Source organism: Spermophilus citellus, assembly GCF_964194105.1.
Source record: "Spermophilus citellus genome assembly, chromosome: 17".
NCBI classification, from domain to species: Eukaryota; Metazoa; Chordata; class Mammalia; order Rodentia; family Sciuridae; genus Spermophilus; species Spermophilus citellus.
Window position 1 is genome coordinate 52,130,427 of NC_138199.1, and position 12,872 is coordinate 52,143,298.

At 53.5% G+C, this 12,872-nt stretch overlaps 1 protein-coding gene across 2 annotated transcripts in view; it reads right to left on the reverse strand.

Annotated features, from left to right (window-relative positions):
* Positions 1 to 12,872, reverse strand: part of PLXDC1 (plexin domain containing 1) — a 63,955-nt gene that overhangs the window by 28,455 nt on the left and 22,628 nt on the right. Inside the window, exons 3-7 of one of the 2 annotated variants that reach the window (XM_081271272.1) lie at positions 4,249 to 4,392; positions 3,897 to 3,966; positions 3,205 to 3,327; positions 2,559 to 2,677; positions 1,434 to 1,533 (exon numbers count right to left, since the gene is read on the reverse strand). In XM_081271272.1, coding sequence (XP_081127398.1) covers positions 1,434 to 1,533; positions 2,559 to 2,677; positions 3,205 to 3,327; positions 3,897 to 3,966; positions 4,249 to 4,392 — 556 coding nt within the window. The remainder of the gene's footprint in view (positions 1 to 1,433; positions 1,534 to 2,558; positions 2,678 to 3,204; positions 3,328 to 3,896; positions 3,967 to 4,248; positions 4,393 to 12,872) is intronic. The other variant, XM_081271273.1, reaches the window with a different exon arrangement.

The window sequence follows — 12,872 nt, forward strand, 5'->3', positions numbered from 1 at the left end:
CATGAAAGTGCTGTGGTTGTGGCCTCTGACCTGTGATATACCAGTGTCACCTGCTCTTACCCCTGCACCATTTGCTATAGTCCCAGGTGCTGCCAGATTGTGAAGGCCGGCAGGGAAGGCACTCTAACATGGGACCACAGTCCCCACATGCCTGACACTGAGCCAAACACCATGCACTGCTGCCTTCATCATCACAGGAATTGTGGGAGGCAAAGTGCCACTCTCCTACCCGACGACACAGATCAAGCAAGAAACAGAGAGGTCAGTGACTTGCCAGGGGTCACACACCGGTGGAGAGTTGGACTCTAGCCGGGCTTCTGCCTCTGAGCTGACACGCTGTGCTGACAGCCTGGCGGATAGAAGGTGCTAGACAAAGCCTTCTAACAAAGCCCTGGTCCTTGCCCGCAGACTCAGGGGCAGAGGCTCTGTCAGGCTGAACCTCAAGCAGGACTATCTTCCTCTGTGTCTCTCAACTGAGCTCAGGGGACTTGATTGGCTTCCGCCAACACAGACAGGCCAGGACACTGCTCCTAGAAGCCCTGGGTTGCACAGAATGGTGGTGCCCAGCCCCTCTACTGGAAGGAGCCTTGGCAGGTGCTAGGCTCATCCTCACCCAGCCTGGTATGGCAGGGTGGAGCTCAGAATGTCCCCAGCCCCATCAGGCATGAGTGGGAGGGAGAAGAACAGCAATGGCTTCTCCCCAGACCTGCCTAGGTTCCTGCAGGTCACATAGTGGGACTTTGGTACACACAGCTCAGCAAAAGAGGCCAGGCCAGAGAGTCTCTGGGTCCAGGGTCATGAAGCAGTGGGTGACACACCTACAGCCTCCTGGGGAGTGTGAATCAGACCCTTGTGGACACTGGCTGGGGGTCTGCAGTAGGAGAGAAGGAGCTGTGGTTCCTGGAGATGTCAGCACAGGAGGAGGACCCGGGAGGAAGCACCCCTCTAGTTACTCCCCCATTTTACAGATGAGACAACTGAGACTAGAGGGAAGATGTGGTTTACCAAAGGACAGAGGTCACTGTGGTGTGGCTGAGGCTGGATCCCCTGTCTCCTGATGGATCCCCTGTCTCCTGACACTCCTGAGAGCCCTTGACTCACCTGGGGCGGAAGCCATTCTGGTTGTGCTCTGGGAGGCTCAAAAACCCTCCCCTGGTGTCTCTGGGGATTTCCCCAAAGCAACAGATGCCTGAGTTGAAGGCTCTGGCTCCTTCCCCTCCACCAAACCATTGCCTCCCACTGGACATTTGGTTGGAAAAAATGGTTCCTCTGCTGTGACCAGAGAAGCGCTGGGGTTCATCGTGCCCCTTCTCTCCTTGGCTGCCAAGTCTCTGCCATCCTTCACTCCTCCCAGCGCCAACCCCATTGGCCTGGCTTCTAGCTGAGCTGGGTCCTACCCCGCCCGGGTCTCCGCTGGATCCCTGGGGACTCACCTGGCACATCCAGGGATGGGTTGACAATCATGAAGGCGTCTGACAGGCCTGCTTTGACGGGGTGCTGGGAGGAGCTGATCTCCAGGACGGACATAGGGATCTGCAGTGGGGAGAAGAGGCTCCATCTACCCCCAAGCTCCCTGGGGCCGGCCCTGACTTTCCCGCTGAGCTCCAGAGTCTTCTGCCTGCCCAGCGTCACCTTTGGAGGACTCAAAAGCACCTCAAACCCAAACTCCCATCCAAACTCCAGTCTTCCCCACATCACCTCCAGCCTGTCTCTCCCTCAGTGAACAGCACCTCTGTGCAGCCGGAGAGCCGGGGCCTCCTGTCCTCCCGGACTTTTCTTTCCTCCCTCATATAATCCAGCTCCCAATTCTGTTTTTTTCTTCCTTCCTTCCTTCCTTCCTTCCTTCCTTCCTTCCTTTCTGTACCAGGGACTGAATTCATGAGGACCCCACCACTGAGCCACATCCCCAGCCCTATTTTGTATTTTTTTTTAGAGACAGGGTCTCACTGAGTTGCTTAGCAGTCCACTTTTGCTGAGACTGGCTTTGAACTTGCGATCCTCCTGCCTCAGCCTCCTGAGCCACTGGGATTACGGGCATGTGCCACTGCGCCCAGCCCAGAGTGGCCATTTTCAAATAGCATATCTCATTGCTCCCCTGCATCCTCCTGCCCCGCTCTTGCCCCTCCGACCACGCTGCCTTCCTCCAGAGCTTAGTGCCAGCTCTGATCTCTCCTGCCACAGGACCGATACACGTGCCCGTCTCTCCCCTGAACACGCTCCACTCTGCTCTTTAACTCCCATTCATCCCGCAGACCCCGTCTCTCTTCCTTGGGGAAGCCTCCTTTGGCCTCTGACAAGGTTGAAGAGCCCCCCTGACAGGCTCTGCTGGCACCAGGCGCCTCTACTCGGGAGCACTTGTCACAGTGTTGATTGTGCCTTTGTCCCTGCCATTATTGTCTATCTCTCAAACACGGCTACCACTCCACAAGGACAGGGCCCAGATGGGGCCTGCAGCAGGCTTGTTAGCATCCACATGCCTGGTGTGTTGCGGACTCCCTACAAACACCTGCTGGGGGGAGGAAGGCTGGGATCCAGTCTCTGCATCGGGGCCCACTCACCTCTTTGTAGCCGAAGACAATGTGGCCATCACGGTGCAGAGCGGCCTGGAAGGTGAAGCTGCCCCGGTCCTCCCGGCCTTGGAGGTAGACGTGGTCCCACTGAACGACAAAGACTGTCCCTGAGGAGAAGAGCAGAGACCTGGCTGGACAGCCAGAGCGGAACTGGCCAGGGGTTTGCTCCGTTCGGGATGACGGGCTTCACGGCAAACTTGAGAAGGCGGAGAGCTGGGCAGCCCCCAGACATCAGCCCAGCTTCCAGGCTGTGGAGCCAGAGGTCCTGCTTCAGCCCCCAGACCTCTAACCCCAGGTGGGGCCCCTCCTTCCTGTAATCCTGACCCCTTGAGATGAAAAGGACAGGAGATGTCTGTTCTCCTGGGTGAGAGTGAGAACCATCCAGGCCCCTGACATCTATTTCACCTCTATTAAGAGCACACACATAGATTTTGTCATCTCACCAGACTCTGCAAGTAGCTGCATTCTGTTCCTGTCTTTCTTTTGAGGAACTAGCACAGAAAGGTGGGGTGGCTGTCTGGCTGTGTGATAGTGCCCAAGTCCCTTGCCCTCTCTGAGCCTGGGGCTCCTCTAAAGAGGGTGGACCAAGAGATCCCTGGGGCTTGATGACTTACACTCTGAGATCTGCCCTCACCATTGTCAAAGTAAGACACTGTGGAATTGTCGGAGTAGCCAGGGTTGAAGTTGGCCATCAGGGGGGCCACGTACTGGGTAGCTGTGAGCATCCGGTGGATCACATCACCCATGAAGATGAAGCCTGGGGGGGAGAGGCACAGAAGGGTTGCCGGAGGTGGCCTCCAGGGGCTGCTCCTGGGGGTCTTCTCCCCAAGGCTGGAAGAGAGCCTCAGACCCCTACATCCCATCCAGAGCTGGTGGCTCTGGGTCTGGTGTGTGTGGAGCAAATGGGAACAGGAGGTGACTCCCACCTCCCTGGATCCCTAGGGAAGTGGCACCCGGAATTGAAGTGCGTGGGAATCAGATGGGCTCCTGCGAGCAACACGGAGCCTGGTCCCAGGAACCCAGGCTTTCAGTGTGGTCTCCTCTTCCTCTCTCTCAGATTCAGAGACCCAGGGACCACAGGGACCTAGCAGGACACACATACGCACACACACACAGACACACACACACACACACACACACACGCACACGCACACGTGCAGCATGAGGGGGATGCTCTGACAGTCCTGATCTCCCTCCTGAGATGGGGCACCCAAGACAGCAAACCTGCGTCCTCTCCAGTCCGTCTATCAACCCCCTCTCCACTGAGACCCCTGCCTTCAGCCTAAGATGTCCGGACCTCCCCAGGGCCCTGCTGGCTCGCCTTACCTCCAGTTGCTATAGTGATCTGCCGCAGAGGATGCCCATAGAAAGGGAAATCGAAGGACAACACCACTCTCTGCAGGGGACGGGAGAGAGTCAGCATGAGCCAAGCCACAAGCCAAGGGTTGGGCACCCACACTTCCCCATGCTTGTCTGGACAGAGTGGGGGGGTAGACATGGCCAGGGCAGGCCCTTAGGACTGAAGGCAGGCACCCCCACTCTGGGTGAGCTCATGGGATCCCCTAAGAAGCCCCCCCCCCAGATCATAGACCTCAGGCCCCTGCCATGCCTGCTCCCAGGTCCCCACAGTGCAGCCTCCCACCCAGACACACACACGCCGGGCACCCTGGTCACTCACCGAGGCCTGCCGGTGGGTGTTGGAAAGGATCCTGTGGACCTTCACTTGGTTCTGGTTGGCCTCACCCACGTTCACCCACAGTTCCCGACTGCGGGGCTCACTGGGGCCGTAGACACGGGACACATAGTAGCTGTGGTTGTCCTCCTGCAGGTGCCCAAGACAAAGCCACAGGAGGCGTGGGGAGTCAGGCAGGCCAGGAAACGCCCTCTGCTCCTCCCCACTCAGTCTGCTGGATACAAGAAGTCACCCCGTCCCAGGGCACTGGACCTGTGGCCCAGAGGGCTAGTTTAGAGCCCTGGAGCCCCCTCGGCCCTAGACAGCTCACTACTTGGCCCCGACCCCTTCCCAGCAAGCCTGCTGCCCCTGTGCCCAGCCCTGCCATTGCAGACAAACCGGAGGTTCATCCTGAACCCCCTCCACGTCCCCTACCCTGTGCCTTCAGAGTACAACCAAGACCTAGTTCAGCTCGAGGGAAATGAGGGAGAAACAGACAGAACAGCCCTAAGAAGAGCCTTATCTTCAGAGAGTTCCCAGATAGCGGGGAACACAAAGTCCCTGCCCTTGGGGAGCAGCCAATTTAAGGGAAAACACTGGATCTCTGAAGGTGCCAGTCTAGAGGAAGCTGACCTGATCTTGGGGAGTTCTAGTCTGATGGTGGAGGTGGGACACATGTAAACAGAACACCCAGACTCGGGCCCTCCAGCAGAGTGATGCAGAGCCCATGCCAGGGTCACCAGAGATGTTTTGTTTTTCATTTGTACCAGGGATTGAACCAGAGCCCTTAACCACTAGGCCACACCCCCAGTCCTTTTTGTATTTTATTTAGAGACAAGTGCCATGTTTCATGACTTAAACACTTAGGGTCACTCAGGTGAACTGGGCTGCATGAAATAATCACACAGAGATACCTTTTTCTTTGGGTCCTAGGACGGCTCCTCTGACCTTAAGGGTCCACCAAGAAACAGAAAGAGCATGTGTTGAAGCCTTTTATTGGGGAGAAGCCATTCAAATGACGCAAGGGGTCAGGTTTGGGGGGGGGGGGTTGAGTCTAGCTTCCTGATGTCTGCTGTCAGCAGATTGACTGACATCTAGGAAGGCCACGCCCAAAGGCAGAGCAAGAGAAGGGGACACACAAAGGGAGTTTCCATGGAACATTCTATCCCAAACAGAACAAAACGGTAAGATTACAAAAGAATAGGTGAATGTAGCTCAACCCCAGGGGTGTGCCTACTCAGAAGACTGCCCTTGCTATCCGAGCAGGGGAAAAGACCGAGTCCCGCACTACCTGGCCAGATAACAGTGATCTTTCAGATCCCCGCGGTGCATCAGAACTGGAAGGCGTGGTAACACACTGTGGCTCCCCACTGACAGGGTCTCCCTAAGTTACTTAGGGCCTGGCTAAGCTGTCAAGTTTGGCTTTAACTTGCGATCCTCCTGCCTCAGCCTCTAGAGCCACTGGGATGACAGCGTGGCCACTGTGCCCAGCACCAGAGGGTTGTTAATGGGGAGAGAAAAAGCACAGAATCCTTTGAGTCATAATTTTGAGTCTCTCTTGTGTGCCTGAGGGGGATCAAATATGGAAGGAGGCAGATAGAGGTGGGGTGGGTCCTCTCTGTAGTCTCTCCCCCAGGGGAGCATTTGGGGCCAGGGTTTACAGGAGGCTGGAGAAGAGTAGAAGATCCAGGGAGCAGAGCAATGTCATCACTTCCTGGAGCTGGCCCAGGAGCACCTACATAGGAGGCCAGGTGGCCAGGAGGCACGGTGGGCAGGTTCCATTGGCAGCCACCGCAGAGATGCCCTGGGCACCATGGGTCATTAATCAATCTGCCCAGCGGTGGTGGCTGCAGACACAGCAGAGCAAACAACGTCATCCCTGCCAAGCTGCCAGCTGCCCAGCCAGCTCTTGCCCCAGGTCCAGCAGGAACCAGGGACTCCTGCATTATTCACCCGCTGGGAGGCAGACTCTGCTCTTCTGCCAAGTGTCACACTTGGTCACCAGGGGTCGGGCAGGCTGGGGGAAATGAGTAAAGAGACGGGGGGGGGTACAGTGGGGTGTCCCCACCGCCTCTGCACCACTCCCCCTCCTGCCTCTAGATGGCCCACCCCTCGGCCAACCTGGAAAGGAGTCAAGCTTATCTCAAATGCTTTTTGAAGTCACATCACTCTGCCCACAGCTATCAGGGCTCCCGGGAGATACTGTATTTGGGGTAAAATGCGAACCTCTGAGCCTGGCATGTGAAGTGTCAGCCTGAGCCAACCCCCCTTCTCTCTGGCTTCATTTCTCTCATGCCCCCATGCACCCCTGGGCACCCACTAAACAGATTGAACTCCTCTGACAGTCTCAGGCCACCACACAGGAAGAATCACAGCCCCTGTATTCTCCTCTCAGTGGATTCCTGTTTCTTTAGTGCTCAGCTTAAACATCACTTCTTATTGACCTTCTGACCTTATCTGCCCAGGGACGACCTCCAACCCTTGCAAATCATCATCCAACATTTTTGGTGATCAGGAGTGAATTGTGTCTGCTATTTTCAATTGTCACATGGGCCCAGACTTATTGGGTTAATGAATTCTACCCATGAAGCCCCTAAGGAGGCCCTCCTGATGCCACCACCCCAGGGTGAGGGCAAGTGCCCGTGTCAGAATGCTGCTTCCTATTGCTGCCACAGCTGCCAACCCTGGGGTTCCAGGAGATGCCCAGAGGAAGATGCACTGCTCTCCAGCTCTTCCCACTGCACCAAAGCCATCTTATGCCAGGGATCACAGCCTCCCTGAAGAAACAGCAACTTCTGCCCCCGCCTAGCCCTCTTCTTCCCTCCAGGGCTCAATCTCTCCCATCCCCACCAATCTCTGGTGGGCAGCCCCACCTCAACCAAAAGCAAAGCAAGGGCTGGGGTTGTGGCTCAGAGGTAGAGCGCTTGCCTGGCATACGTGAGGCACTGGGCTCGATCCTCAGCATCACATAAAAATAAAATAAAGGTATTAAAAAAATTGTACAATACTTAGGAAAAAAAAAAAAGAAGCAAAACAAAAGATACCAAAAATCACCTGCCAGGTCTATGCTCTCCAACCTATGCAAAGACAGGCGTACCAAAGTGGGTCTGCTGATGCCCAACCTACCTCTTGAGATTTGCAGCTGAGTAGTTTTTTATTATATTTGTCCTCAATGCAAAAAATTTACAGGGGCCCTGGACAACACTATGCATCTGACAGTCTGAAAACCCCCAACTCTGAAGCCAGTTTATGTTCAGCTGGGACAAAAAAAAAAAAAAAAAAACTGTCATAGCTGTGGCTACAGCTCACCTCCTGCCCTAGCCTCCAGTTCAAATAAAAACGTAACTCATTGGGTAGAAACTTATATAACTTATGTAGCTCAGTGATTGAGCACTTGCCTAGCATGTGTGAGGCCCAGTACCTCACACACAAAAAAAGCAGTTTATTACGGGGCACCAGTTATCCTACAATTTTAAAGAAACCACTTAAATGTCTGTTTCTGATGGGTATGGTGGCGCATGCCTGTAATCTAGTGATTCAGGAGGCTGAGGCAGGAGGATTGCAAGTTCAAGGCCAGCCTTAGCAACTTAGTGAGGCCCTAAGCAACTTAGTGAAACCCTATCTCAAAATAAAAAAAGTAAAAAGGGCCAAGGATGTGGCTCAGTGGTAAAGTGCCAAAGTGCCCCTGGGTTCAATCCCTGGTACTAAACAAAGCAAAGCAAAACAAAACAAAAACATAATTGACAAAAGAAAAACCAATGGGCGAGCTGAGTGTTAGTGAACACTTGTAATTCCAGTGATTTGGGAGGCTAAGGCAAGGCAGAATACAAGTTAAAGTCCAAACTCAGTAATTTAACAAGACCCTGTTAAAAAAAATAAAAATAAAAAGAATTGGGGACGTGGTTCAGTGGTAAAGCACCCTTGGGTTCAATTACCCTTCCCCCCCCAAAAAAAAAATGTCTTTTTCTGCCTTAATTAGGAGACCCTGACACACTGGGAGGGTAAGATCACCTCTGTGCCCATGGCTCAAAGTTCTCAGATACTCGGTGCTCAAGAAGTATGTACCCCATGAACTGAGACCTTGTGCCAGAAGCCCACGCTCTTCTTTTTGCCTTCTTTTGAGAGAAGAAGAGGCTGGGGCCAGGGAGGGACCAATGTCCAGCAACTGGGTGAAGTCTGCCTCCCTAAATCCTGGGCTACTTTTCTATGATGCATGGGTGAAGGGGAAACCAATGACTCAATTTAGTGAAGCCAGCATCTAGGTAGCACTTGAGTCCTTGCACGCCATGGGGTATTTAAATTGTGTTCCCCCAAAAGATATATCCAAGTCCTAAGCTACTCATCTGACTATGGTCATTTTTAGAAACAGAAAAAAGATCAAGTAACAATGCAGTCACACTAAGTTCAGGTGGGATCTCAATTCAACAAGTGATGTCTTTATAAAAAAAAATAAAAATTAGAAAAAGAGGGTGATTTGGACACAGCTACAGAGACACAGGGAAGAAGGCCACATGATGGCAGATTACAAACCAAGGAATGCTGAGGATTGCCAGGAGCCACCAGAAACCAGGAAGAGACAAGGCAAGGGTTTCCTGTGGCCTTCAGGGGCAGCATGGTTTTGCTCACACCTTGATTTCTGACTTCTACCCTCCAGAATAAATTTCTATTTTTTAAGCCACCAAATTCAGGGTAACTTGTCATGGCAGCCCTACAGAACTAATGCACGTGCCCAGTTGTGTGTGCTGCTGCGGCTCAGTCCTGCAGCTTTTCCCCACTGCACATCACTCCCCTGCTTAGAACATTCTGTGGCTCCCAAGCTGTACTTAGATCTAAGGTCATGCCCCTTACCACAGCCTAAGTGTCCCTCTGGGGCACTCTGGCCACTGCCTATCCAACATCCATTCCCTTTTCTTCTCTATGAACAGAAAATTGATTTTTGTAGCAAGCAGCCATGTAACCAGCAAAAAAAAAAAAAAAAAGCGTCCTTTGAAGACATGCTAGAAGGACGTTTAAATCCCTTGATTCGCCTGTTACATACAAACAAATCCTTCCTGATGCCTGGTGGTCTGGCCCCTGACCTGCACCTACTCCTGGCTCCCTGCTCTCCATGCTCCAGGCCTCAGTTCCAGAAATCACCAAGCCCTTGTCTGTCCCAAGGCCTTGGTGCCTCCTGTCCTTGAAACCTCTTCCCCAACCCCATTTAGTAGCTGAGTCTTCCTCATCCATCAAGCCTCAGCTCAGGGTCACTTTCTCACGGGGGCTTCCCTATGTCCCTTGTAACTCCCATCACACCCTGAGCATCTAAAATCTTAATCCTTCATGTCTTGCACACTAGTGATGACTGACGTGGCTTTTCTATCGGTCATCTCCATGTCTGCCTGTCCCATAGATGAAGTTCATTAAGGACAGGGCCCGTCTTTGCCCAGGGCACTTCAGCACAGGGCGGTGCTTGGCTGGAGGATTTGCAGAGCAAAGAATGGCCATGAAGTCTAGGTCCCTGGAAAGCCTGCTACTCATCCTTTGCTTGCTTTATTGCTGCTACCAGGTGTTCTGGTCAATGACAGGCTCAGGTTACCAAGCAGCAGGAGGCAGCAGATGGGGAGCAGGTGCTGCTCAGGGCCCCACACTGGAAGCCAACTGGACTCAGTTCCCTCCTGGGAGCCTGCGCAGACCAGTGCTGGGAGAGGGGCTGGCTGCACTCATCCTGCTTCCTGGACTCCAAGGGTAGGAGCTTCCCCAAACCAGATACCCAGCGCTGGGACAGACGCCATGCTCTACAGCAGCGAAGCCCAAACAGACGCTGACTCATTTCTTACTGCCTCCCCTAAGACGCACAGGGAAAGGATACAGCAATGCCTCTAGCTGACCTGCTGCTCTGAGTCCTCTGTCATATGAGGACAAATGGTCTGGTCCACAACCTGTTGTTGCTACTCTGCTGAGAAGCCATGTGCTGCGTGTCCCAGCTCTGATGTCTGGGGGATCCTTGGGTTCATTTTTCAGTTCTCAAGGAGCCCTCCAATGGCACCTCTTAACTGATGCCAAGTTTGCATCCATTTGGACTCAAGGAGTCAGAATCCAAGGAGCTGCCGCCTCTCTTAGTCCACTTGCTATTGCCAATGACACACCAGCTGGGTGAGTTTTAACCAAAAGAGGATTATTTTGGCTCATGGTCTGAACAAAGTTGAAAGGCTGCTCCTGATGATGGCCATCTTGCTAGCTGAGTACCAAGGTGACATAGGGTATCACAAGGCAGATACAGGGGGTAGGTGCAAGTGTGTGTGTGTGTGTGTGTGTGTGTGTGTTTGTCCATAGCCCCTACGCTCTCTCCCTCTTCTAAAGCCAGCAGTATTCATTCATGGGGACTCCCCCTTGGTGGCCTTCTCCACTCCTAATCAACCCCTAGTGGCCCTGCTCCTTCATAGTCGGATTAGGTTACCACTCTCTTAATAGCTTACAGTGAGGATTAAATTTTCAACACATGAAGCCCTCAGGGACACCGGCAAATCATATCCAAACCACAGCAAACTCCCAGGTTGAGAGTCTTTCCAATGGTCAGCAGATCCCAGGGAGACCAAGGGCCTCCATCACAAGGACCTCTGCTCAGGCCAGGCAGAATGAGGCCAAGACTACTCCAGGATTCAAAAGTACCAAGTGCCAGCCAGGCATGGTAGTGCCCGCTATAATCCCAGCTACTTGAGAGATTGAGTCAAGAGGATTGCAAGTTCAAGACCAGCCTAGACAACTTAATGAGACCCTTCTCAAGAAAAAGAAAATTAAAAGGGCGGAGGGTATAGCTCAGGGGTAGAGCACCCCGAGTTCAACCCCTAGTACCAAACAAACAAAAAGGTACCAGGTGGAGCTGGCCTGCCAGGGGGAGGGCTGCAGCACCATGAAGAATCTGCCTCAGGTCCCAAACACACCCCCAGACCACCTCTTCCAGTGCAGAGTGACTTTGATCACTCCAGGACAGGGCTGTGAGGAGCTGTATCTATTTAGAACTGGCCAAGGGACACTACGTGGTGATGGGTTGGAGGGCAAACTGCATCCTGCAAAGGGGGGTGACTGGGAGAGGGGTCACTTGGGGCACAGTCAAGGACCAAGCCAGGGGGTAGTTGGGGGGTTCGAGGAGAAGCCAAGCAGGCCTTTGCAGCCCCCGGGGTGGCAGTGAGCCAGGCATTTTACGGTCCCCGCTGCCTGCAGCCCTGGGAGGTGAGCACTAATATTAGTCCCATTTTCTAAGTGGGGAAACTAAAGCCCAGGATCAAAACTGAAACCAGTCAGTGTCATAAAGCAATGACTTTTGCCCTGTCCACTGTCTCTCAGGTCTTTAAGCAGGTGCCACACTGGAAGGCGACTTAGGCCACTTTTCATACATGGGTTAAAATCTCGCACCTGGAGGACACCCGCGGGTTCTTTATGGAGGAGGGAGCTCAGGGACCATGGCACAGTCACCTCCGCATCTTGATACCTGGTTTGGGACCTGCTTGCTAAATGAGCTGAATGACAAGGGTCTCAAAGCCAATGATGCCACAGCCATGTTGAGAACACAGAGTGTGGGACGAGAAGCACAGCACCTTCATCCATCTCTGATGGCAGATGAGACAAAAGCCACTTGGGAAGGAACCAGCTGCCTCCTCTTGGAATCCAAGCCCACGCACGGTGTCCCCACAGCTGGGACACCCTGAACAGGAGGGCAGCTCCAATTCCGTGAGCTCTACTCCAAGGAAGTGACACCAGGAGAGAGATGCTTTCAGGCACAAAGAATAAGAGCCCTGGCTGGACCCAGCTTTGGCACAGAGACAGTGAGCTAGACCAAGTGACCGAGAGTCCAGTTTGGGGCAGCAGGTGTGGCACATGGATGATTCTCATGTCATCAGGGTGCCATCTTGAGTGGGACAGCCTCATGGTCCAAAGAGGGCTGCCTGTGGAAGCCGAGGCAGCCTGCCTGCCTCCTCGTTCAGGTTGAAAAGGGAGAATTCCCTTTCCCCCATTCAATCTGACCAAGCCTCCAGAGGGGCCAGCATGTGACCAACCCACATCTTCCAGGACCTGGGGGATCACAGTTCAGTTAGGAAGGAGGGGTGGATGAGGTGACCCGGGCCATGATGAGAGTTGATTGGGAATGTGGATTGGGGATCATCAAGGCCAAGTTCTGCCAGTTTTTCTTCTCTGCCTCTCTCAGCATGGGCTTCCTCTAGGGCTGGTCCCCTTGTAACTACAAGATGGCAGGCACATATCCTGGTTCATAGACAGCAAGGCCAGGGGGAGTACACAGCTCCCTAGACACTGAAGAAGCCTGTTTACCTCAGGATGGCTGGGCCTGGGTCACCTGTCCCCTCTGGACTCATAGCTACTGCCTTGGGAACAACATAGCTGGGACACATCAGCCCCTTATCAATGGGCAAGCTGGGTGGTAGTGCACACTTGAAATCCCAGTGACTCAGGAGGCAGAGGCAGGAGGATCACAAGTTCAAGGCCAGCCTCAGCAATTTAGTGAGCCTCTGTCTCAAAATAAAAAATAAAAAAGACTGGGAATGTCTTTCACTTTCTGGAGGCAAAGCTGTGCAAGGGCTTGATTATCTGGCCAGTGTCCTCCAACCTGTCCCATGCCCAGGGAGGTAAAATTCTGC